The 27,868-nt window shown below is 37.6% G+C and overlaps 3 protein-coding genes across 3 annotated transcripts; all 3 read left to right on the plus strand.

Annotated features, from left to right (window-relative positions):
* Positions 1-2,216: 2,216 nt before the first annotated feature.
* Positions 2,217-6,276, plus strand: LOC113684607 (uncharacterized). The gene is made up of 2 exons (XM_089194967.1): positions 2,217-3,770; positions 4,399-6,276. The coding sequence occupies exons 1-2, from the start codon at positions 3,071-3,073 to the stop codon at positions 5,283-5,285; spliced, it is 1,587 nt and encodes a 528-aa protein (XP_089051093.1). The 5' UTR covers positions 2,217-3,070; the 3' UTR covers positions 5,286-6,276.
* Positions 6,277-13,008: 6,732 nt separating this feature from the next.
* Positions 13,009-16,254, plus strand: LOC113684606 (uncharacterized). Its single transcript, XM_089197850.1, has 2 exons — positions 13,009-13,054; positions 14,118-16,254. The coding sequence occupies exons 1-2, from the start codon at positions 13,009-13,011 to the stop codon at positions 14,945-14,947; spliced, it is 876 nt and encodes a 291-aa protein (XP_089053976.1). The 3' UTR covers positions 14,948-16,254.
* Positions 16,255-23,951: 7,697 nt separating this feature from the next.
* LOC113684599 (uncharacterized) lies at positions 23,952-27,849 on the plus strand. Its single transcript, XM_027201994.2, has 8 exons — positions 23,952-24,214; positions 24,333-24,368; positions 25,034-25,153; positions 25,541-25,588; positions 26,135-26,248; positions 26,749-26,769; positions 27,091-27,210; positions 27,600-27,849. The coding sequence occupies exons 1-8, from the start codon at positions 24,067-24,069 to the stop codon at positions 27,617-27,619; spliced, it is 627 nt and encodes a 208-aa protein (XP_027057795.2). The 5' UTR covers positions 23,952-24,066; the 3' UTR covers positions 27,620-27,849.
* The last annotated feature ends 19 nt before the right edge of the window (positions 27,850-27,868 follow it).

The following is a 27,868-nucleotide window of genomic DNA, read 5'->3' on the forward strand; positions in this document are numbered from 1 at the left end:
AAATTATACTTTTTTTCTGTGTATTGAGCAGATGGTCTATAAATACCAGAAAGGGAACGTCGTAAGAGTGACATCGAGATGATGGGTGAGCATAGGCTGAAAGATATCGTCTTCTGCTGTATCAAGAATTCCCCTAAGATGAGACCTAGCACCGAGGAGCTCGCTGAGTTGTTTCAATGTGGATCTGAGAAGATAAAACAGAAGGAACGAATTGTTAAGGGGGGGGGGGGGAAACTCTAAAGCTTGAAATTGCCGTTCTTGGAGAGTCTGGTGTAGAAAAATCATCCCTAATTTAACGATATTCTAACCACATCTTCTTTGAGGATATTGTTCCTGCAGGTGGCTTGAACTTTAAGAATTCTACGATCCGTCTGCTCGACCGAGAGTTTATTTTGAAAATTGTGGATACAGCAGGCCAAGAAAAATGCAAATCCATGGTTCCATAGCTCATACGAAACGTTCAAGGCATTGCTATTGTGTACGATGTAACAATTAAGTCTTCTTTCACTAAAGGAGTTCCCAGAATGCATCAGTTCATTGAGAACTGTGCACCAGATAATGCGAGTATAATTGTAGTGAGTAATAAAACAGAGGAGGACAGGTCAACACTAGAAAGAGGGGGAAAATTGTGCCAAACAGCTCGGCACTAGCCACATCGAGACGATTACAAAAACTGGCCTAAACGTTGAAGAAATCTTTAGAATGATTGCAAAAGAGATCTATGGCAACTTAGATTTGTCTGATATTGACGCAGAGAAAGAGAGAGTAACCTCGATACTGAATAATAATAATAATAATAATAATAATAATAACTTTATTTAAGTGTCAGTGTATTTTAGCACTGCTGTGCTGATTGGGGACACTGTAAATAAGGAAACAAATATCGTAAATGAACAGAAACTCGTTAAAAACCCCAACTGGTAGGAGGCAGACCAGTTGGCTATTTACAAAGCGTGCAGGAGTTGAATTCGGGGCCACCGAAGACAAATCCATCCAGTGGCAGGGAGGAGGACTTGAACCCGGGACCTCCGGCTTACAAGTGCAGCGCCCTAACAACTAGGCCACGCTCGCCTCCTCGAATCAAGTTGTAACTGTTAAATTATCACAAGATTGAGGTGGCAATGATCTTTCATTAATGAAAAACGGGTATCATCCATCTCATTTTAAGGTACAGGTACACAAAACCTAAAGAATAAGTATTTCTAAAAAGCTGCGGTGGTGCCGTAGTGACATTGCATGTGAAAAGAACGAAGTATTCCAAAAATTAGGTGTTCTATTTCACTTGCAAGGAGACCAACAAAAACGCAGTGTATTTTCAATCAGCTAGTTTAAGAATAGTTGTTTCAGGTTGACAAAGTCATTTTATCAACTTTAAGTACAGTAACTGTGAACATGATGAAGATAAGATTGTGAGGTACGTTTTGCCCGTTGGAATAGCTTACAGCACTTAAGGTAAAGATGCTATTTTTACAATGTGGTGAAAATGTAGGTAAATGTAGTTTGGATTAAGCTTGTAAGGGTGACACTTTGGTGAAAGGATTTTCCCCCCAATTTTCCTTTCCCCACAAAAATCAATAATCCTTACGACCCTTTATTATTGTTTATTTGCCTAGCCTTCGAAAAACGTTTTTGAAAAGTTAGAGATTTTCGAAGTTGCAGTAATATTGTATTGTTATTTTTCAAGTGAGATGTCAATAAAGAAATCTTTGTTTCAGTTAATAATGCAGTTCTTTTGTAAACTCATTTACTTAAGGTTTTATGTAAGGAATTTTTTAATCATTTTTTCCATATCAATGTTGTATTTGTAGCATTGGTCCACTATTAGAATTTAGAATTTAGATCACCGAGCTTGAGTGATGAAGTACCTTCTGTTAGCCTGTACCGAAAACATAAATTAGTTAATCATCACAAATGAATAAAGAGGGTAAGTTTCTAAAGAAACTTGTGCTGCGTCGACTCGGTGGGAGAGTATCACAGGGTAACTGAGTTGATAACGTCAATTGGCCACCGTGGATAATTTAAAAGCTAAACTCTTTGCAGTGGCCAATTTACGTTATCAACTCAGTTGATAATACTATAATACTTAATTACCTACTTATTACAGAGGCTTCAGCATTAATTAAAAAACAATAGAATACTTAGACCTTTGACGCTGAAAACCCTACGTTACCCCTATTTGACTCTACCAATGGAATAAGCAAGCCTTAGAATTTATTTCAACGCTTTTAATAGGTCATGCCCTCAGAAATAGTTTTACGATATTTTATCATCAGCTCAAACCAACAATCTTCAATCAACGATTCACAATCAACGATCCTTTGATGACTTTTTCAATAATCAACTACATAAAGGATAACTACGAAATCCCGCACCAAATCTACGAAATCACACCATCTGAGCTATCCTATCCACACTTCCTGGAAGAGCCATACAGTCATCGGGTCTCGTCGTTCATGGATCATGCTTAGTTGTAGGTGTCATTTTTTTGGAACTGAGTGTCTACTGAAGTTATATATGAAACAACTAATAGAAGCTTTCCTCGTCATTTTTCGGATTTTGGAGTTATATAATGCTCCCAGGGTCTTGTATTTGGCCATGTAGGCAAATATCATGGTGACTGACTTGTATTGTCAGGCTGTTGCCTGCGCAGATACTCCAGTTTACCTGTCGGAAAAGTAAGAAATGGTCAGCGTGCAGCGTGCAACCATCGAGGTATGGATGCACGTGGGAGGCTTCTAAGCACGAAAGAAGCGTAAGAGTCGCACGAGGTGATAGGCAAGTGTGACTCTAGCTTCGTGAGTGCTTAGTAAACCTCCTAAGCGCATCCATAACTCAGTGGTTGCACGCTGCACGCCAACTATTTCTTCTATAACATTAAGAATTTCAAGCATCTTTCGTTTCTTGGCGTAGGGAAAGAGAAGCAGACCTCTAATGTAAAGACTTCATTGTATGAGAGGAACCTGGGAACAAGACATTTAAGAAGCGAAAGTTTTGATAATTTTGGGCCTTGATGTTTGTACTAAACACAGGCTGTTAGTGATAGCATAAACAGAGCTCAATCCTACTGAGAATGTTGCCAAACCTTAAGCACAAGAAACTCATCGGAAGCGGGAGTTTCGGGAACGTTTACAGAGCCAAATTGGATGGCAAACCAGTTGCAGTGAAAATCCTTCATGAACGCTTCTTCAGAGAACCTCACAGCCACAACAAATATTTCTCTCAGTTTGAAGCGGAATGCAAAATTCTTCAAAACCTCCAGCACAAAAACGTGGTTACGTTATTGGAATTTATCATTTCACATACATCACCGCCAATGTTGATAACTGAACTCTTGGATTGTGACTTAAGAGAGCATATTCGTGATTGTCATCCAGGGAGGATTCCATATTCAGAAACTGTCTCGATTATGTTGGACGTGGCGGAAGGTCTCGCGTATCTTCATCAGCAAAATCCACCGATAGTTCACCGAGACTTGGCCAGCAAAAACATACTTCTGACCAAGGAAAAGCAGGCGAAGATTGCCGATGTCGGTCTTGCCAAAGTGCTTCTAAAAGGCGAACAAAATTATTGTTCTCCTGTACCCGGAACGCCAGTTTATGCTGCACCAGAGACGTTTCACCTCGACTATGATCCAAATTTTCCCATTCCAAGGGGCCGCTCGCTTGTCGAATATGACACTAAGATTGACATCTTTTCGCTCGGAATCACTTTGATGGAAGTTATAAATGGACGGCTCCCCTCCCCACAACCAATCATACCTTTTACGAGCGGTACGTATCGTACTTTTGTAAACAATGTTATTAACTTAACACAGTTATGGTAATTTGTTAAGGTGAGGTAAGACAAAGAAAATACAGGTCCGCAATACGTGTTTGGCCCACAAATTCCTCACGCTACTGACACTGAAGTTTCCTAGATAATGTAAAACCTTAAAATAAGAGATGGTCATAAACCGTGTGTAAACTTTATCGTAGTATAATGTTGAAAAAAACAAACAGACCATAAAAATCAGAACGTCTTTGGGGCAGTAAATGGAAGAAAAGAGGTCATTAATTGAAGTTATGTAGACCCCGACCGTGAAAAGTCATAATTTTTGAAAAATCCATCAGTCAAATTTGTTTGTTTTTCGCTTTACATTTTGACTTACGGCAAGCGGGTGGTAGGGGCTGGGGATGAGGGGTGATATCTGGGAGCTTGAGCCCACCAACGAAGTCTTTGTAGCTCTGTGGTAAAGTATATAATTAGTATCTTGAAATCTTACTGAACCCTGTAAAATACTCGGGAAGTTGGCTGTCAGATGCTACTCTGTTCTTGTAGCCACGCTGGCAAGCATTATGATTGCGACTTATTAAGGTTGTGGTGCAGCAAGCTATACTTTTTTCTCTCTTTATTGCGCAGATGGCCAACAAATACCAGAAAGGGAACGTCGCAAACATGACATCGAGATGATGGGTGAGCATAAACTGAAAGATATCGTCTTTTACTGTATTAAGGACTCCCATAAGATGAGGCCTTGCGCCGAGAGGCTCACTAAGTTGTTTCGATGCGAATCGGAAAGGATACAACAGAAAGAACGCATTGTTGAGGGGGGTGAAACTGCAAATATTGAAGTTGCTGTTCTTGGAGAGTCTGGTGTAGGAAAGTCGTCTCTACTTTTACGGTATTCTGACCAAATCTTCATGGAGAAAGTCCCTTCTACGTGTGGCTTGGACTTTAAGAATTCTAAAATCCGTCTGCACGACCGAGAGTTTACTTTGAAAATTGTTGATACGGCAGGACAAGAAGTATTTCAAGCGATGACACCACAATTTATACGAAAAGTTCAAGGCATTGCTATTGTGTATGACGTAACAGAGGAGTCCTCCCTTACTGAAGGCGTTCCCCGAATGTACCAGTTGATTAAGGATTATGCACCAGACAATGTGAGTTTAATTTTAGTGGGTAATAAAGCAGGGGAGGGAGAACGTGTCATCACCAGAGAGGAAGGGGAAAACTTTGCCAAAAATCTTGGCATTAGCCACATCGAGACAAGTGCAAAAACCGGCCTAAATGTTGAAGAAATGTTCTCAATAATTGCAAACGAGATCTATGACAATTTAGATTTGTCTGATATTGATATGTACTTCTCAGATGGAAGAGATGTAATCAAGGTCAGAAACGATGATCCTCCTCGTGAGAGAGGTTTCCTCGAAAAGATTAGTGACTGCTTTAAGCCAGGGTGGAACTGGCTTAGAGGCAGAAACGATTCACAAAGAGACCAAGCACGCACTCAGTGGTACTGCTAAGAAACTGAATTAGAGCTTTCCATTGACAACACAAGACTTGAGGAATCAGTGGGAGAAAAACTTTTTGGTGTCATAATTGATCTTCATCTTTCTTGTAACTTACATATCGACTATCTAATAAAAAGGCTGAACTCTAGAATATGTCTTCTTGAGAGAGCTAAAGTCCATTTAACCATTTAATGCAGAAAAATGTTATTTAATGCTCTCATTAAGCCTATTCTTAATTATTGTTGTACTTTTTGGGGTAAATGTTCTGTTGAAAACCTTCAAAGGCTGCTAAGTACAAAAACGATGTGCGAGATCAATATTGGATGCCACCATTAATGACAACTACGTAGAACTTTTTGATAAATTAGGCTGGCTACCTATAGATGACATCGTGCACATTAGAAAACTCTTTATGTTACACAAAGTTAGCCAGGGTCATTGTCCTGAATATTTCACCTGATATTTTAAACATGCTAGGTCTACACATGGTTATCGAACTAGATCTCCTATCTGTAATGACGTTTTGACATCATCATGTCAAAGAAACTTAGGGCTCAGGACTTTCCACTCAAGTGCATGTCATCTATGGAATAATCTAGGTAACACATACAGAAACATAATTTCTCTCTCAAATTGCAGAAAAATGCTACAGAATAATTTTATCAAAGAAAACTCTTTACTAGAACATTTTCAAGATTAGTAAGACTTTTTGATTTTTATAATAAATAATAATAATTTAGTTGGAAGTGTAATAATTACTAGAATCAGTATAATTTTTGTTTTTGTTTTTGTTGAGGGCCATCATGTAAACTACCGGGCTACTGGTAATGTATTTCACCCTCAATAAATAAAGTATTTGTTTGTTTATTTGATTCACAAGATGAAAATAACCATTCACAAGGTGACTTGTAAGACCATAGTTTACTGGAAATTTATATTAGTCTGATATTGATGTGTACATATGAGGCAGAGCAATAAAAAGTAACCCAAAAAACAGCATCAAGTTGGTGGTCACAGTGTTAGATTATTGCAAGATTGAGGTGGCTATGAACCTTCAACACAGTATTTAAGTAACTCTGCAGAAAATTGAATCTTGGTTTGCAATTTGTATACATGGTAAAAATTAACTTTTATTTTGCCAATATTCAAGTGTCACTGCTTAAGTTAACTTATACACAAACAGGCTTCCCTAGTCAATATCAAAATCAGGTAAAATGGATTAAAAGCAATAACTACAATAAGTGCATTCCCCAATAAAAATATTTGCATGACTCACATTTTGGCAGTAACAACTATAACTGGTCTTAGTTGACTCCCAGGTATTTCCTAACAAAGATTTCTCAGATAACAGTTCTAAATTTACACTTTTGAACTTTGGTTTGGCTGAAAATTTAGAATTTGCGGCCTGCTACCAAAACAGTTTGACTCAATCTCTTTTTCCATAGATATTTTTCACTTGTGGAGATTTGATGAATTTAAAAAAGAAGCGTTATTGTTCAAAAGTCAGCCACTCTTTCAAGTTCTGATGATGTCAACTTCTTTAACTTCATTACCAGTGTATATGGAACATTTTTCTTATTTTTTTTACATTCTCTCTTGAAAAAAATTAATCCTCAAGTACACTCAGGGATTAATACAATCAGATTTTCATGAAAAGGATGAAAACATCTCATTCACTATTTGTAGCACTAATCAACAATCAACTCAGAACATGTTCATACCAAAAGCAATATAAATTTTAGCTAAATTGTACATTTTTCAAACAGAATTCTTAATCATCAATTAAGACCTTCTCTATTATACAGACTGTGCCATCATTCACAGTTGTAATTTATCGATAATATATAGCCTCTGCAATTGAACGTTTTTTGCCCTACAGTCAGTATGAAGGGTGTTCAATCAATTGCCTAGGTGCACTCCATTCTAACATCTTTGTTAAAGCATCTTTCCAATGAAGGCAAAGTTGAATCCAGCAGCATTCATTCAGTTTCTTGGACATGTGAGTTACTGATGCAACTAACAGCTTCCTTCGGTCTTCCTTCGGTTGACACTCAAATATTATAATAAGAAGCACCCACATGACACTCCAAGTATACCTAAGTAATCACTCAATATTGAACCCAGATATCAATGCCCTCCTGACGCACAACTTTAAGTTAGTGCTGAGGGCAGGACTGGTCGCTGAAGCCGCCCATAGAAACAACGCAATGTCTTTCTAGTCCAGGGTCCAGTTGTTCAAAGGCTGATTAGCCCTAACCCTGGGTTAAATTTTAATTCAGGTCTTCTTTATTTTTTTGTCCAAAAGTCTTTTAGGGAAAATTTTTACTATTCTTTTTAGAACATCCCATGATCAAATTGTAAGCAAAAAGATTTGAACTGAATTTCCTCTTGAAGCTTTCAGACCTGAAATCAAATTTCACACTAACCCTGGGTTACCTTAACCCAGCTTTGAACAACCCAGGCCAGTTGTTTTCGGAAGTTGTCAAATACGTTGAGCCCGCGCAACCATAGTTCGGAGACTGGGTGGTTACCAAGCGCTGCACATCGACCAAGCTTCGTGAGCTATCTAACAGGATGGACTCGTGATACAGAAATTGTTAAAATTCGGGAACAGCTCATACCTCCAGATAAGTCTTTCGCTCCCAGAGTTAACTATCTTGCTGTTTTGAGTTTTTGTACGAATTGTTAATGTAAGTTATCGTGGCTATGAGATCGTTTTTCGTTTTCCCAAGGAATCATTCATGTACATACTCCACCGGTATAATGTGTAATATGGCATAGGTTAACAGACTACATCAGATATTTAGTTATACAAATCAAAGTTACTGGGACAAAGTGTTTACTTCATAACATGCTCCTGGGTCCCACTAGTTTCTTGTACGAATTATGCAAGATGGAACGCGATGTGAAGTGAATGTAGATATGTACACTGCAAATTCAAAGATGAGCAAAAAGAAACTGAAACGTCTCATTTCACCCCCTACAATTTACAAATGTTTCAGCTCTACGTTCTTAAAGGTAAAGTGAGTTGTACATTGCTGCAAGCTCGTGTGTTCATAGGCATAAAAGTGCGAAAATTAAGAAAAAAAGAAAACTTAGGGATGGCTGTGGAATTTCTGAGTGTGACACTGTTTAAGTTGTTACATCACGGTTTTACTCGTTATTCAGGTCAGTTAGGAAAAAGTGATTCTTATTGTATTCTTTTTGACGAAATAAAGGTTCCAAATCAATCAAAATCATGTAAGTGTCTTAAATTTAGAAGTCACTCAGAATTTGATCTTTTTCTGACTCACTGAGTAAGAAGGAAAAACAAGGGTAATGACTCTGTCATCGCCATTATCATCAGTGCTACACATAATTTGTATGAATTACAAAGAATGAAATATCAGTTATATTCACAGACAGGATAATTTCTATACTCAGTATATCAGAAGAAGACCAACCATATCCTGTAACTTTGCTCAAAGAAATATTTTGTTATCTGGAGATGTTGAGTTAAACCCAGGTCCTGGAGCAGTAGTGTGGTGGGTCTGATAACCTGTTGAACTCTAGACTGCATAAGGCATGGTTTGAGTCCTCTAGATGTTAGTGGAGGTGGTGATTACTTTAAGTCTGTATCATATCAGTAGTACAGTAATGTGTCAAAAAAAGGGCTGCTGGTGTTAAATGGTTTAGAGAGCATCCAGAGATGTTCATAGTAGGTATTGTGAATAGTTCATGTAGTCAATTCTTCTTCAAAGGCAGACTTGTTTTTATCACTGATGGTATTCAATAACATCCAATCCCTTTGCCCCTGTCACTTTTGCTGCCACAGCCAAAAACTACACAAAGAACCATTTTATACTTCTCACTTTTAACTAACCACAAGCACATTTGTAACTATTTGCTTGGACACCAACATTGCAGATAGCAGCTGTCGTCAAGACAAAAGTCACGTGGATGAAAACCAAGAATAGGCTGCATGTTGATCTGGAAGACACAGAAGGAAAAACAGCTTATGTCGAGTATGACATGTTTGCTAATAAGTACCATCTGAGCCTTAGGTCTTATTCAGGTTTGTCTGATAGAGAAATGCTATCATTTGTCAGTCTTTAGATTTGTTTCAGCATTGACCTGAATTATATATGCATTTGACTGGATCTTACTATGATCTAGTAGAGAACATACACATAGATGACATGAGCATCAAGAACTTTTCCTTACATTTTTCACTTTGAACAGTTAGTGAGTGTCTGCAACAGACCACAGAGGGCATCAAAATATGTTTGGAACTTCAGGGGAAAAATCAGCTGTGCCTTGTGCACCACTTTTTTGTCCTTACCCATTTTTTATGTTTTCTATGATCTATTGCTGTACAGATGCACAAAAAGTGTAATCACTTTGCTAACTAATGACAATTGCAAAAACTTTTGTTGGTTTTTTGTCAAATAGAGCTTCTTTGTTTGTTTTGTAACCCTTTTACGCATGAAAACTTAGAAGCTTGTCATTATGTTGTTTATTTCATCCAATTCAACCAATGAAAGATATGCATACATGGACTCTTGATTTGTCTGGAGTGGTATTCAGTTGAATCAGGGACAAGGCATTATTTTTCGCATAGCTGGGAGGAGAGGGCGGAGAATTTTTTGCAGGGAGTGAAGAGAGAGAAGTCATTGCTAACAGAGTAAAAAAGGGTGACTATAAAAAGTTGACTGCCAATCACCTCCTGATGAGAAGTTGATGTAAATTTTACCACAACGCTACTGAAATCCCCTGAATTTCTTTCTCGAGGATACTTCATGTTTTTTTTAACTGGCTTGCCGAGCAGGCGTAATTTTGGCGAGCGAGTGCTCAGTATTTTCTTACCCTTTAACCCTTAAGAGTGACTAGCATCTAATTTCTCCTCACAATACCACCCCTGAATCACACATTAAGGTCATGCGAATAAAGGAAATGATCACTAAGGAAAGAAGCTTTTGATTGGTAAACAAATTCTCCTTGTCAGCACCTTAGGAAATGTATAAAGAACAGTAAGGAGAAAGAGAAAGTTGGCGAACTCTGATTGTGAAGTTATTAGTTTCGATTCCGCTCTCGAGGAGGCCTTCAATATGTCTTGTACGTTAAAATCGGAACAAAAAGAAGCAATTTCGACACTGGTTTCTGGAAGGATTTACTGGCCGTTTTGCCAACTGGCTTTTGGAAAAGCCTGATATTTCAGGTGTTGGTTCTTATGAAAAAAATAATGACGGGAAAGCTTCGCTGTCGTTTGTCCACGTATTGTTTATGATCAAATGGAATAAACATTTTCGATCGGATTAACGGTGGCTACGCTTGCGGATTGACATTTGGAGGACATAGAGTGCGGCAAATATCAACTTGTATTTACGTCAACAGAGAACGTTTTAGTGAAGCCATTTTTTTCGTTGATGAAAAAAACGACCACAATGTTCCATCAGAGAATGTCGGTTTACATCATACAAATTATGGCCTAGTTATTTGTAGTTACTTATTTTTAGGATAAGTACTGCATCTGTTCAAAATGACCGCAATATATCTCTAGGTGCCATATATATTTGGGGATACGAGGAAAAAACAGCGACTTTATAAAAATACACTTTAATAAGGAAAATCGTGATCATCATTGAAATAAAGACGACATTTAAGGCATCCTTGCTGCAAAGGTAATGTGTCTCTAAGTACTTGTTAAAAAACCAAACAAACAAACTGTTTCCCATTCCCTACGGCTGCTACGCGGACGTTTGCTTCTCGTAAGGGTTTGGAACTATCTCAAGCCATTGGCTCCAGAGGATTGTACGCTATCAGATACTGTAACCGTAATCTTACGGGCTTCGTGTCTTGTAGAGTTGAAGACGCCACATTGAGCAATTTTGATGGCTTTGTAGATTCGTGTTCTACCTTCTCGCTTTCGGTCCTTTACATGACGAAGTGTTTCAGTGAAGTTATACTGCCCAAACGTAGCTTTCACACCGGCAAACTGATCGAACACAACGATTGCTTCACGAGATGAACTTGTTTTCTTTCTTAAACTCGTAACCAAACTCCGCACGAGCTTCTTCGAATTCTCGAGTTCTTTTTTAATACTTCCTGAGTAATCCATGATAAATGCCACATCTACGAGACATCGTATGTATTAAATCCAGCAAGAAAACAATGGACAACTGGGCTTTTGTCGAAACTGAGTTCTTTCCCCTCAACAGACCACAACAAGTATTTTTCCGGCGTTGTTCGTTATTACAACACGATTCCACGAAGTAGCATAACTTTTCACAAATTCTTATCAGGAGACCATAGTTTCCTGCAAAATGTCACGTTTTCTCGCTAGTTCAAATTTTAAATCTTAGCTTCTAATCAGTCATGACAACCTTTGTCGTGCTAAGGTTAATAATGCTTTTAGTTGGACTGCAAACTTGAAAAAGTTTCACGTTGAATTTCAAAATGTCTTTGACAAGAGATTGTTTGCACCCGAGTCTTACTCCTCAGAACAGTTGACAAATGATGATCTCATTATTTCGGCCTCATATATCTTCACTTATTTTATTTAATTCTAGTTTAGCCTAAATTGTGATAAGCAGGGGCGAATGACTTAAACTATTGCTTTTCCTAGCTAAGCACAGGAGGGAACATTATTAGTTACTTCTCTTAATATATTTAAAGAAAGCGACAACACTTTTGAGTTTGTAAGACATGTTTCGACAAAAACGTCTGTCATCTTCGGTTAATTACTGTACAAAGCGTTGAAAGTTGAATTATATAGTAAGTAGAACAATGCTAATTAAGATGAATAGTGACAATTATTATTTATTTCCGCTGAATGTGGTTATTAAAATGACAGAAACAGAAATTTCATGCCTAAAACTACGTATGTCGTGTGCAAGTTGAGCGTGCGTATACAGGAAGCATAACCGACGGTCCAAATCTGTCACGGATGACGTGCAGAAGGCAGGAATTTCCAGAACAAAAATAAAGAAGATAAATTTATCTAAATCTTACAGAAAATGAATTTGATAAGACCGAAAAATACGTTCGATATTGTTGGAATTCGCGTAATTCATTTCATGCATTTCTCGGCTTTTGATGGCCCTGTAAAGAAATTAAGATCCCATTATCACATATAGGGAGTTGTCAATTGAGTAGACATTTTAAAACAAAATGAGCATGGTATTACCTTTTTTCATCACTTAGAATTATCTCCACCCATACTACAGTGCTGTAACAACACAAATCTCAAAAACCATTCAGATAGCTTAGAACAGATCGCTTAAATTGCAATTGAACTCACATTTCCAAGTTGGCAGTTGTTTGCTTTCATGACAGGACGGAAAACGCGTGCACTGTAAGTACCTCCCGTTGTCCCATATAAAACCTTAGAAAAGTTTTCTAAGGCTTTGTATGGGACAACGGGAGGTACTTACAGTGCACGTATTTTCCGTCCTGTCATGTACTGATGTGTTCTGTGGGCAGTTTCCTCTACGAATTTCTCCTCATGCACCATACACCTCACATATTTTATCAAGAAAGACATAGTAAATTCTAGACGAGCTCGAAATAGATTTCCCTTCTCTTCCTAGTGAGCGAAGAATGATTGAAATGGAAGTCAGTATGAACAGTATAGCTACCTTTGCCTTTACCGCCAGCCTGCAAAGACTGCCTTGTGTTGTTTAGCGATTATTGAAGCTGATCTCCATTAAAGTTAGCTATAGCGGATTTTCAATATGTACACTCGCCTTCGTCCGCAATGGCAGCAATAGCTAAGGATAACACACATGAACGAGAGTATGAAGGTAGCCTCATCCAGCAAATTATCGAAGAACTGAGAAGACAAAAAAACGCTCTAGATTCTGCTTTAACAAAATAGCGTGCGTTCGATGAAAATCATCCGCAGATGGTAAAGATAAGGAGCGACAGAACTCCGTTACGAGTTTCGACGACGAAACTTGAAAAATTGTTCGATCATGATTCCTTAGTTTTTGAAAAGGCAAACATATTTAGTTGAGAAGCAAGTGAATTTTACTCCCCTATATTTTACTGAAGGGTGTAAACTGGAGACAGTTTACTTGGTACCTCAAGCTGTTGATTTGCCTGTATGTCTGGACTGTCTAAACGAGGGCATGGTACAATAAGTAAAAGCAAGGGAAATTGATGGGACGTTTCGATATATTTTACAAATTACGTTAGTTTAAAAGATTAGAACCTAAAACGGTGATTAAGGTCCCTTTCCACTGGACCCCTCGTGAACCTCTCGCCGGCTCGACACCACAAGCCAGAGTGAAATACTTGTTCAGGAGCATCAAGCTAATTAAAATTTACTTTCAAACCAACAACATCCGTTTGGAGATATATTGTGCAGGAGCATGGCGCCAATAGAACTTAAATATGAATATACTAATGTTGACTAGATATGCAGTTCATGTGTTGTTGGAGATATAAACATGGCGATTTATCTTATTATTAGAAAAAACCAACATGTTAGTCATCGAAAGTGTTATCGGTTACCGCTACCAATCAGATGGCGCCGGATTTGTTACTCGCACCAATTATATTGCGCTTGCTGTTTCAATTGCAACAATCGCACCAATCAGACTTATTAGAGTATGTTGCTCGCGTGCTTTAGACTGGTAAGAGTATGTTGCTTTCACCAATCGAGTAACACTTGACGGTTTTGTTGCTCGCACCATTTAGATGGCGGCATTAGCTTTTGACACATTTTTTAGAATAAAAAAATTTCGTTTTGGCAAGAGTATTAAATTAATTAAGATGTTGCATTTCCTGTTATGTGTCTGGGTAGAATATAATTTAAATTTCCGTAGGATGACGTACAACTCTGTCCTTTTTTTTGTTTTACAGATGGCCGAAAAATTCCAGAAAAGGAGCGTCGTAAACAAGATATTGACATGATGGGGAAAAATAAGTTGAAGGATATTGTTTTCCGCTGTATTGAGGACAAGAGTTTCAAGAGACCTCGTGCCGAGGAGCTTATTCGAATGCTTCGATTACAATCCTCAAAGATAAGACAGAAAGAAATGATTGCGAATCATTATGGAATACCAACAATTCAACTTTTAGTTCTTGGATCGGTAAGTGTTGGAAAGTCATCCCTTATCGCGCGATATTTTGACGGTGAATTCAACGATCGAATCTTTGTAACCATGAGCCGGGACATCAGGGTAACTAAGATCTGGCTACATGACCGACGCTTTAATCTAAAGGTTGTTGACACCGCAGGTCTAGAAAAATATCTATCTGCTCTCGTTACATCAGAGTTTCGGAAAAGTCAAGGGATCGTCATAGCTTATGATGTGACAGATCCTCGTTCCCTTCACGATGGTGTTAAGAAAATTTATGAGCTTATCAAAGACAATGCAGCGGATGATGTGAGCATGATTTTAGTGGGAAACAAAACAGAAGAGCCGCGGCTTCTCAGTGAAGAAGACGGACAAAGATATGCAAAAAACTTTAAAATTCCTTATATTGAGACGAGTGCAAAAACTGGAAAAAATGTCAAAGAAATGTTTGAAATGATCATAAAAGAGATCGATGAAAGCTTGGATTTGTCTGATATTGATTCGTACGTCACAAGCCACGAAAAAGTACAACTGCCGCGAGCACCACCTACAGGGGCAGGAAAACCCAAAGAGGGAGCAAAAAGTACAGGTTCCTGTTGTTTATGGGGGTAACTGTAACTGTAAATGTTTTAATTGCTTTCTGTTTGGGTAATGAAAACTCATGTTCTGTTGTAAAGCACGCAGGAAGCGGCTAAAGCACGAAAGAAGTGAAGGGAGAAACATGAGACGTAGTCGAGTATTCCTCCCTTTCTCTTGCGTACTTTAGCCGCCACACAGTCGAGGCTTTTAATTTGTTTTATAATACATAATCCGTATTAGTTACTATGTTTAAAACAAACTCCATTTATATCATACTCTCATAAAGCACGCTAAATAAGCCAAACAGAATATGCGTCTCAATGGTTCGAATAAATTGATTGGTTGAATAATACTAAAGCTGTCAAAATGTCAAACCATCAAAGTTCTCAATCTGCATTAGTTCACAAACTGAAAAAAAAGATCGGTCGAATTCTACACTTTTACTTGCAATTTTTTTCAGTCTTAAACAGGATCGGAACTGAGTGAAATGCTCAGTGAAATCCGGTCAAACTGTGGCTCACGAAATGACATGACAATTAAAAAACAAAACAGTGGGCATGCCAGGGTTTGACTAATACCTTGGACGTATCAATTCATTTTTAAGTAAGGAGAGAGGGTCACATGTACCAATGGAACATCAAATAGTTGTTACCTTATCCTCATACATGCAAATAGTGGACTAGAAAGTGGGAGAATTTAAAGTTACTTTAGAGATTTTAAAGTTATTTTAGAGATTTTAAAGTAAAGGTATTTTAATGGCTCGTAGGGTGAAAGTTGTCAAGAGAAATGTTTGTCGACGTCGCAACTAACCAGTCTTATGAAATTTTGGCTTAATGGAACTTTAGATAACGATTGAAACTTTCTGTCGAGTTCAGTTATTTGATTGATAATTATAGTTTTCCTGAGCTGTAGCAAGAGCTCGTAAAAACGAATGTGTCTTCTAGTCTACTTTAGACAATTTTACATAATTATTACAGTAACTAGAGTTGTTACTGAAGTTATTTCTAGGTTTATAAAGAATTTTTTGCATATTTTTACCTGTATACCATGTTTGCCGGGTAGAATAGTTTTTTGTGTGGATAGGTACCGTCAAATAGGATTTGAAATATTTCCCTCGTTCAGTTTCAAGCTAATCTGACTGTAAATACATTTACTTGAAAGTTTATTATAGTGATTTTGATACCTGTTTTAGTTCATTTGCAATCATGTCTTTAGTCCAAAATGGTAGAGTATAATCTACTCCTCCAAAGCAAAGTACTAAAGAACTGTTTAAAAATTTTACTGTTGCGGACTCTTGTATTTAGGATTTTGCTGTTTAATAAATTATACTTTTCATGTGATAGATGTACTTAACGTATAACTAATTTGTGACTGAGAAACCCAAGGTTTGAGTTTTGATTAATTGCAATAAGGTATGAATTTAAAACCAAAGAAGAGATTTTATTTCTTAAAGTTCATTCCTAAATCGAAAACACAGAGTTTAACGGGAAAACTTGAATGTTGAAAGTAAATCTTGAAGTTAAATTTAGAGCACGAGAGTCCCCGAGAGATTGAACATGTGACTTAGCTACATCGTTGAGTTATTGAAACATGGTTTTGTTCAATGTTCGATCTGTAAAGTGAAAGATTCGTTTCGTAGTCCAACGAGTTTGATCAGTAGAAGTATAACAAATACATGTTGAATTTTTAAAACTTTTTAAAATTTCCACCAGGAGCATATGTTTCCTATCACAATTACGATTAATTTTTGACATTTCTTTCTTTTTAATGCCTCCAAAGTGTAAAAGTTCACATTCTTTTTATGTATTCCTTTTGAGTCATCATACATCTCAAGCATCAATCCAGCGAATATCCTGTAACCACACATTTCACTCCCCATGCCTATCTGATGAGGGTGGCAACAGCTTTGGATGTATCATCCGTCCTCGCAACTCAATTTCTTATATCTTTAGAAGATGTCTGAGTCATGGAACAAAAGGCTCTTGTCAGGTGTTGATAGAGGATATGATGGTGGTGCGAATCTTTAAAATTAGAATTTTAACGGAAAAGGATCAGAAGTATTTCAAGTCACCCCTGTTTGTTAAAGAATATGCAGAAGAAAATTGATAAGATAAAGTTGGCCGTCAATGCCCAGACAGCACCAAGTCATGAAGAGTAACCAAAAGCTTTTAAAGAGCCTGTGTAAAGCTGCCCCGACCCCCTCCAGTCAAAAAATAAATAAATAAATAAATAAATAAAAAATCAATCAATCAATCAATCAATTATCATGAAAGGGATATTCTAGAACAAGATCAACGACGGCGCCACACAGATGTCCCTACCCAATTTATTTTAATTTAGGAGCGGCTGTATGCAGGCTATTTGTAAAAAATAAGCAAATTCTAAGCAATTTTAAGTGATACGCATATATGTTGCTACCGGGGGTTAATATATAGATTTAGCCAAGCCTAAAAGCGGAGCTCGCATTTTTTTTCCCCGCACGTCTCAAGGGCACAACGCCTTGCCCCGGCTTGGACTAGAATCCGGTTCGTCCGACTCGGAGCCCAGTGCACTGACCACTGGACTACTTAACAAAGCCGTGGCGTGCCCGCGGAACTTTTGACCACGCATATTAAATGTAGCACCCTGTACGGTCGTACGGTCGTACGGTCGTACATCCGAATTTTTTCGGCTTGATGGGTTACTACTATTATGTATGATTATGGGGCTACGCTCTGCGAGCTCCGCTATAAATGGTTACAAGTCAGTGTTCTGTGGGGAGATGATACAATGTTACTGATGTGGATCATAATTATCCTTATAATGGTCCAAGGCGTGTGAGGTGTGGTATTCCCCATGCACATACAAACTATGCTAATCTAAAAATATAAATGAATGGGAGAGGAAAAGTATTTGATTATTTACATATGTTTATGCAAGATGGTGGAATATACATCAGGTAAGCACACATGTACCTGTGAGAGTTTGAACTGACGTAGTTATAAAAAAAAAATAATGTTAACTAGTAGGTTTCACTGAAAAGTACATTGTTACCTATCTGGACAGCTGACAGTCTTTACTGCGTCAAATAGCGAAACTTTACCACATCCCACAAGTGCAAACGCTTATATGCCAACAAATACACCTGTTTGGGCATTTAAAATAGCAGTAGTAGTCACAGGTAAAGGCAAACGTACTATTGTAATAGAGATTTAAAATCAATTGACTTCATGCAAGAAAAATTGTTAACGAATTGATGATGTTGGGCGACACGCTGGACGGTGTTTTATGTTACATCTTCACCACCTTCAATTACCAAGTGGGTTTGAATCGCCTTGAGTACCAATAATCTTTGTGGAGCCCTCGCAGCAGCCGACAATTCTCAGTTTTTTCGAATTCTGCTCCCCTCACACATCACCGGTACATGAGCCTATACAAAAGGTTCTGTCACTATAAGCGATAAATTATCGTCGAAACTGCAAGTAAATGGCAGGCACAAAAAATTGATTTTACCAGGTCCAAAAGGCGTACAATATCAGAAAGGTGAAACAGCGAAAAAGCCACCAACCAAGGCAAAATTCTCATCAAGGAAAAATATTTCCAAAATGAATAAAGGGGGCAAGTTTCTAAAGAAACTGTGGTGCTGCGTCGGTGGGAGAGCATATTTATCTTATTAGACGTTTTGGTATGTAGTATCGCTGAGTATTTTTACGAGTTGTGCCGTATTTTGACGAGCCTGTAGGGCGAGTAAAAATACTCGGTAATGCCACACACCAAAACGTCTACTAAGTTATTTATTATCCAACTGCTTTGTTTTTTCTGCTGAGTCTTTCTGCTCATTGCTCATAAGGCGGGAAAAAAAAGGGGATAGAGAAGCGTAGCGCGCGCAGCCGACTGGTTAAACAGGTTTTTTTACACTACAAAAAACCAATTGTCCAAATAACCGTACAATATCGCAGGATATTTGTACTCTATTCGCGCGTTATTTGTACAGTTGGATAATAACACAAGGTAATTTGTTACTATCAACTAACTTTATAACATATATTGGTTACCGTAAAGGCTTCAAAGCTGACTTTTCCAACGTTAGCCTATCGTCATTTACTTTGACGAAAGGCTGATGCTCGAAGCGTCAGCTTTGAAACTCTTTACAGCGGCCAATTTACCTCACCAACTCCGTTGATAATACCAAATTACCTTGTTATTTCCAAAATGAACGCGCAGCACATGTTTGCGCAAATTGAGTGTGAATATTTTTAGAAAAAAAAATAACTCCGACCTACCTGTATCGATTCATGGTAATTACACTCAAAGATCCTACCTGTCTACGACCTCGCTAAAAAAGATCTTACACCACTAATCTTCTGCTTTCCCTGGTTAAACATCGCTATTTTTGACGCTTCTGGAGGCGAGGGTAATTGAAGAACAACAGGCGACGCTTCGTTCTGATCAGCTCAAGTCGGCAAACTGCACATAACAACAAAAATATGTCTCCCCTGTACCGCTTTACGTTAAGACGTGGTTTTATAATGAAAGACCCATTCAAACTGACTAACCTACCTACTTACTTACTTGCCTACTTCCTATACTACTTACTTATCTACTTACTTACTTACATATCTATCCAATTCTTTGGACTTAAAGACTGATCTCGTGAAGGATTATGTCTTCAAGAAGTTATACAATTCATTTGAACGCTACTTTCTTAATAAAGCAACATTTTAAAGGAAGTACGGGATCACCAATTTTCAGAATAATATTCATTATTTGAGTGGACAAAAAAGCATTAATAAACAGGGAGCGCTCGCTGTTAACATCTATCATAAACGTAAAGTCATCAAAGGTGTTATATGCATGGCGAACTCATTCAGAAAGATCTAGGAAGAGCTTACTTTACTGGATAATTCCCAAAATGTTGATTTCGTCACCAAAAGTTAAGGAGCATTCCGGCCTTTGAAAAAACTCAAGATCGAACGGAATTAGAACTTAATGACTGCAAATAAATGAAAATCGTATGTATGTGAATAAAAGTTTAATAGTATTCATAACTAGGAGGATCGCTTTCATATTCGTTTCTTCAACCGCAGTTCACATTTATATGATTTTCATATATTTGCAGTCATTTGTCCACCACTTGGAGGGTTTATTTAGAACCAACATAATGACCAGCTCCCACTTGACTTGTTCGCTCAGTTGGTAGAGTACTACACCGGTTCAAATCCCGTACGAGCCTGAATTTTTTTCCGGCCTTATTTTCACCACTTATTAAGTAGGGTTAGAATTTATTCAGTGTCAAACAACAAAGATATACTCAATTTTGCCAAATTTCATCGCCTTTTATCATTTGAAGTTTGTTTCTGCAGAGATATTCTGCCATCGTTCTGTCTATTACGATTGTACATTAGAGCGAGTAACTGTGTACGACTGAAACTTTGCTGGTTTCTCGCATACGAATCTTAAGTTTCTGCACCTTGTTGAACTTGTTATTTTACCACCCATCTGAGAGCTCCAAAGATTACGATGGCACGAAAGTGGCGAAGGTAATTCTAGGGAAGCACTCAACGCACTCCTAGCATGTTGGGATGTCAGCCCTGTACGTTATCATCATGGGATTCAACAGCAGAACACAACGCTACCACATTTGTAAACTAAGGCACTGTTCACACTTGGTGCCCGGGCACCGTGCCCGGGTTCTATTCTACGCCGGGCACCAATGTGAACACACCTTTTTTCCTGGTACCCACGCCAGAATTCGGGCACGGTGCCGGTGCCCGAGTACAAGGTCTCGACCTTGTACTCGGGCACTAAACTGGGCACTGAGTCCTTGTGTGAACATATTTTTCGTTGGTGCCCTGGCACTTTACCCACAAACCACTTGTTTTCTTACCCACAATTCCTTGTCCCACTCGAGATTTCAATAGTGAGCGTGTGCTCTGTTTATTGAATGTGAACATATCTTCAGACTGGGTACCGTGTGTCTGAACACAGCACCATTTTGTGCCGGTGCTCGGGTACTAGTGCCCGGGCACCAAGTGTGAACACTGCCTAAGACAAGTCATGATAGCAGCCCTAGAAGATATTGCACGTGGGAACGCTGAGCCCTCTTGAATAAATTAGTGAAATCAAATGACGTCAAACAGACTGAGGACGAATTTGACCTAATACTCGTCGACATCTTAGCAGAATGTTGCGAGAATGCGAGCCACTGAAGCACACCAAGGCAAATTCTATCCATCACTGCTGACAAAGTCAGCTATCAAACGTCACAGAGTTGGATTCCTGGAATAACACGATATAGATGTAATGTAACTAGGCAACACGCTCCTATGTATGGACAGATGATATTCTCTTGGTATGAAGGAGATGCTGAAGTTGAAAATAGTAGTGTGCTGAAAATGTATGTCTCGGTCTCATAGCTGGACCAGTAACTTAACTTTTCCACAAGTGAACACAGAGATGTAATAAACACTCATTTACAATCTGGCTGAGGTTAACCCGCTCCATCCACAGCAAAGACCTGGGGCCGACTCGCGCACCTGATGTCATATGGGTTTAGTTTTTATTACATAGGATGCCTATGGCAGACCTCGTTAAAAATCGCCGAGGGTCGTCATGGTCAGATAAAGAAATTAGTCACGCGCTGGTCATGAAACTGAGAATTGTCTCGTCGGACATTTGACATGCATGACGTCTTTATTTTCGAGCGAAAGGTAATCGGAAAAGTTCACGCGGACTTACAAACACAAAAATCACTTCCCTTCTTCGAATAACTGCGTTCTCAGAATGAATTTGCAGAAGGAAGCACTCAAGTGACCTAATCTAAGGCTTCCGTAAAAACGACTTTGTCAATCAAGCATGATCGAATAGCAATGGAAGTGAGAATATTACGCCTCTTGCCTTAATTTCCAGTTTTAACGGTAAGTAATATCAAGGTACCCCGGTAACTAAAACTGCTCTTGTTGAATGTGAGCACATAACTTGATAAGCTATGAATGAACCCTTTATTTCACAAACGACAGCATCCTAAGAATTTAATTAACATTTTAATATTTTCTGCATAAATAGCTAAACCATTTCTTTCCCAAGTTCTTTACAAAACTAATCAATAATAATAATGATAAGGAAGACTTTCTACCGTCGCATATCACGGCTTCAGTCCACATAAAAATCGTAATGAATATGGCGTGCCAAATAAAAGACAAAAATTTGCTGTCTGGTCACAACGACACTCAGCTCGATTCAAATAACAAAGCAAAAAATAGGTTTACCAAATAGTGAAATTACATCAATGACGTTACAAAGCAGTCACTATAAAACTATATTCCAGCTGGTAAAAATAAAGAATCTAGAAAATGATGTTGCACGTTTCAGATATAGATAGATGGATTGGGCCGTCGTTTTTCTCTCTGATTTAACAGATGAAATTAAAAAAAAATTGAAAAGTTGTTATTACTGGCTTTCCAATTCGAGAGCAGCAGACTCTTTGGCATTCTAGGTAGACGTTAGTCATGAGCAGCTTTGCTAGCTTACAAACTACACGCCCACCGTAATAAATGTATTTCTAGAGCCTTCTTGAAACCATTATCATTTCCTATTTTCCTGCTGATCGCTAAAGATAAGATAGACCACTGAAGCACACTAAGTTCCGAAACCGCAAGCCACTGAAATTGTTACGCTGTTCGCAGAACCACCTAAGAATACAGTCGAAAGCGAAAACTCAAACCATTTATTTACAGGGATTCCAACGATAATCCACAATGTTCCAATGATCGAACGGAGTAAACAGCCAATTTCAATGGTAGAGTACGTAGTTTTCTACAAACAGAAAATTACACCTTAGCGAGAGAAATTACAATGCACATGAAATACGATAAAACTTACCGACTGTTTCGAGTTTAGAGTGACCAACAACAACGACAATTTTAGGTAACAAAATATGCCAATACAAACAAGACTAGGTCTTCTTCGACGAAAGAACTTTAGAACTTGCTGCGCAAATGGATTTGAAAGATTAATTTCCACTTCAATGGTAGAATAGGTAATATTACTTGTAAAGTATAAGATTCGTGTGAGACTGATTTTGAGCAGGCAAGGTCTCTTCTTTCAGAAAAAGTAAATGAATGAATTGATGACAATTAACTGATAACAACGTCAATTTGAGAGAAACAAATATGGTAATTTTCGGTAATGTCGTATGTATAAGTCACCCTTCCTGTTGCCTTTGATGTTTCCACGAAAACATGCATTTTTTTGGAAGGATATTAATAATATTTTAGGTAACCTGTATTCAAAAGTGTTCAAACCACAGATCACGTTTTCTTCGTTGTATTTCTGCGTTTGTTCTCCAACAGCAGTTAGAATTTTTTTAAAATGAAAATTAAGAAGGTACCCCTAAGCCTTACAAAATGCATTCCACACCCTAAGCAGTGTCAGATCAAATACCTTAGGTTTTGCGTTTGTTTGCCAACGATGTTTGGATAATACTGGTTGAAAATAACAATCTTAACCGAGCTAGAAAGCCATATCTAAATATCTCTCGCAACAAACGGTTAAAATTAAAATAAACGGTTTTAGTATAATGATATTTGAAATATTCATCAAATATTTGTTTTATTTATCAGACTTTTTGAAAGCATTCGCGCAGAACTGAAATAAGCCTTATTCAAACAATGCAATAGCAGCACCATACATTCTTTCCTTTCAAAAAAAAATTTTAAAGTAAGTGCGTCGAACTTTCATGACTGAGTCTAGAAACTTCTTTTCACCACATTTACTGATGGGAGAGATAAAATATTTTGGTTGATTTCCCTCAGGGATTAGAGACGCGCTGGATATCGAAGGGTCATTCTTGTACATGGCGCTAGCTATCCTTCCTTACAGGAAAGTTTCTTTGCTTTTCTAAAGTGTTCAGGGGAATTAAAATTGCGAAAAAAAGCTTGGTTGGCTTATGTCAAACTTAGGAATATTAAGTAAGTTCGGAAACCTTTCAGTATCACTATCAGTCACTTTTCAATCGAACCCGTAATTATTATTCATATTCATATGGTCAAAAGACCGTGACATGCGATATTTTCCCGCCACAATTAAGCATCGTTAGTAAGATCCTTAATAAATTAACTGAACTGAGCGCAATCAATCATAAATGCAACGGTCGACTCTGGTGTGAGAGTTAAATGTTCCACTGTTCGCATTGCTGCTTCACTGGGAAATCTTACAAAATGAAAGCAATTCTTCTGTTGTTCGTGTTATCAGTCTATATTCCAATTTGCATTGGGAGAAATGTTAAAGCCTTACACGCGTATGATTATGTACACAAACCTCGTATGTGTTAACTGTTGTATCTTAAAGTCGTTTAGTTTTTATTCTTGATTTCAAGCTTTCTTTATTCGGCTTGATATGTTTTCACAGCTTAAAATTATTGAATGGTGTCTCATTGCAGGTCTGTCGATAAGAGGTAGCGAATTTTCGGACGAAGGTAATCATTGTTGGGAAGAATTCAATCTGAAATGCTTTTTTTCTAACCAGATATCAACAAAACAGTACTTGAAGCACCCGAGGTACCGTTGTTTTCGAAGTTTAATGTGGAATGGGCTTTCAGAGTTAATTGGTATTTTGTATTCTGTCACTTTCCCGCCAAGACAAATTTTGAGTGCTCCGGAAATTTTTAGACAAGTAAGGTTTTGTGTAATAAATAAGCTAAGACGTTTGAACAAAGAGTCCATGTAAATTTCCCAATTTCATCTCAAACTGATATTTTTGTCTTAATCATTTTAGGCTCTATTATTCATCATTAAATGAAGCGCGAAGTAAATTAATTATGCTTTGCCGTGTAAAGTCAGGCGATTGAACTAAAAAATCTAAGTTTAACTTTAATCTCAACCGTAGTAACTGCCTAACTTCTGGTCACGGGCTATAAGTGTGAAATGATATTTAAACGATGCACTTAACTGTGCGAATCACTTTTTTCTAAAAAAAATGCACCTCGCACAATCATTGTCACAGGACTTTCCCGCGCAAATTTACTTTAACATTTAATTAGCTCTCACAATGACGACTTATTAGGCTAATTATAGCAATTTCGATCTTATAACAGAATGAGGCGAGAAAAGTCACGAAAATTTGCTTTTTAATTTGTAATAGGTTGTGAAGATTTGCCAAAGTGGAAGAATAATTGCCCAAAATGGGCAACTGACGAATATTGCACATCGAAATTTATGCAGCATTACTGTAGAGGAACCTGCAAAGTTTGCGGCGAAACAGGTAAATTATATAATTACATGTCACAAAACATCTATCATTTTAAGTCAACGTAGCTTTCTACCAGTGGAAAAATTTTAAATGCAGATACGAACGAATCCGGAATCGCATTGGTTTTGTTCCTCTTCATTCTATCGATGGTTTAGCAAACTCGTAACACCTTCTCGAACAATCAGGTGCGAAGCTAAAAACAGTTGCGCCATGTTTACTCACATTTCACCCCACCCTCCCCCCCTTCTCCCTACACGCAGTTTATTTGTTTTCACTTGACTCCTCACGATATTTCCCGCAATTCTTTTTAAATACACTCATCTTGATCGGATGAACTTCAGATAATCTAAAATATGTGCTCTTAATTTTGTTATATATATACTTTTTCTGATCTTACAGTGCCGCCTCCAGGGCCCATCGAAAAAAAGCCACCAGCGCCTCCTGCAGGTAATTTTGTGCGAAGTGAATAAGGAAAAAAATGATTAAAACAGTAGCTTTACATCGTAATAACCATTATCTTTCCTCCTATTCGCTCTCCGAATAGAAGGAAGGATAATAACATAGAGTCCATTTCGATGTTGATCATTTATTAGAAATGAATTCAGTTTTGTTTTAAATCGTAGCCAGACATAATCGCCTTTGATGAAAAGGCACTAGGAAATTAGAGAAAACACAAACACTGCTACGAATAAAGCTGAACCAGAAGTTTCTAAAGTTATTTTTCCAAATTGTTAAAAAACATGTATGGTATAAAAGTGCAAATTGATCCAGTTAGCTTCCTTGAAAAATGCGCTTTTTCGAATGGTGGCGCAAATTCGAGGTTTTGTAGCACTTCAAAGTTAGACTTCTGCTGTAGAATGGAAACCAAGTCGGTGTGGAGAAAATAATGCAAAAGGATAATTGCACAAGTTTTAGTTTATCATCTCTTACAACCAATAGAGCTGATTAAGTTACTAGTGATTCTGATATTTTTTTGTATTGTTCACATATTAGCTTTCTGTCAAGACTATGACAAAAGGTGTGGATTCTTTAAGAGAGTTGGACTGTGCGAAAATCCTGAACAAAGGGAACACATGGCAATTTACTGTGGAGTGACTTGTGAAATGTGTAAGCAAAAGCCTGTTGCTGTTTAAAGATAAACTGCAGCGTAGAACTTACCAAAAGGTTTTTAGATATGAGGTGACAACATCAAGCATAAGATGACAATTTTACTCTCTATTTTCCAAACACCGCTGTAGCACGACAAGGATAAAAGTTGTCGTAAATCCTTTTTACTGGCTGTTATTATTATTGAATGTTACCAAGAAAAACGGGACTAACCAAAAAAAAAATAAATAAAATAAAAATGAACATGTTCAGAATCAAACGATTTGTACCCTTCATAGTACATTATACGCATACAATATACTATTTGCAATAATAATTTATGACATCGTTGACCAAGGTCAGATAACCAAGCAATCATTAAACTAACAGAAAAATGAAACACCACAAAACAGAAACCTAACAAACCTAACGAAGCGTAACAGTTTTAGTAAATCTTATCTGAAAAAGAAATCTAAGAGAATCATTTGTTTTCTTTTTATTTTTTTTGCATTTGTTTTCAGGCCAGGCACCCACCCCAGAGGGTAAGTCAAAGAACAGTCTGTAACATTTATGATAATGCGCACCAGTTAACTTCGATAAAAAGAACTTTAAGACCTTATCTGTTTTCCACTTTCTCCTGAAGCAAAGGAGAAAATCGAATGATATGAATTCTCCTGATTTTCTTGAAAAAAAAATCTGGGTAGAGTAACAAAGAACTCCATTTTAAGAAATCACTGTCGAATCAGTGATATAACCATAAAATTGAAAGTTTCCTTTTGCATCAATTTACAGTATCTACTAGACTGATTATATATAAGCTTGCACTATTTAGTGGCTGGTTTTTTTCCCCCTTTTTTTGACAGAATGTTACGACAAATTTGATCATTGTAAAGAGTTGAAGGAAGCCGGAGACTGTTCCTCTTCTGACCCCAAAAAGGTTTATGAAGTGAAAACAAATTGTCTGGTTACGTGCGAGTTCTGTGGTAAGGGATCATGGGAAAAAATGTTTATAATATGATAACTGACGCGTCCGCCAAATTGAACAAATGTGTGTTCAGAAAGTTTTACTTTTAAAAACGTATAAGGAAACATTTTATAAGATGAGAATCTTTATTTAAGTGCCAAGGTATTTCAACTTGCAGGATTAATTGAGGGCACTGAAAAAGAATTTAAGATGAAGTAAATTTTTTAATTTTATAATTAATATAATTTTAATCGAGATTATGGAAATACCTTTGATGCTTTTGGCGTTTAAACCTTAAGAACTGTGTAACATTTACGTAAAAATCAGCAGATATGGGGTAGTGGGAAATATACAGCGATATGCCCTTATGCTTTTCTCATTTTTCTTGTTTTTTCTTTCCTCACTTAGCTCCTGACTCAGCTCCTTAGCCTCTGAGCTACAGTTCAAGCTCTGAAGAAAAGACGGCCAGTTTGACCTCTTTCAAAACGCAGTTACCCGCTGCCTGAAGTAATGTAAACAGCTGAAATGGGCTGTTAACTAAAAAAACCTATACGTAAGCTTATCTTCAGTTAATGCTAAATTTTTGCTTGTTGAAAACTTAAAATTTTAATACATTTACCGTCAAAGCTGAAAATACAATAAAATACTAGTAAGGTGATGATGTTGTTGGTCAGTGG

Source organism: Pocillopora damicornis, chromosome 2 (assembly GCF_964200805.1).
Source record: "Pocillopora damicornis chromosome 2, jaPocDami1.2, whole genome shotgun sequence".
In the NCBI taxonomy this organism is placed as follows: domain Eukaryota; kingdom Metazoa; phylum Cnidaria; class Anthozoa; order Scleractinia; family Pocilloporidae; genus Pocillopora; species Pocillopora damicornis.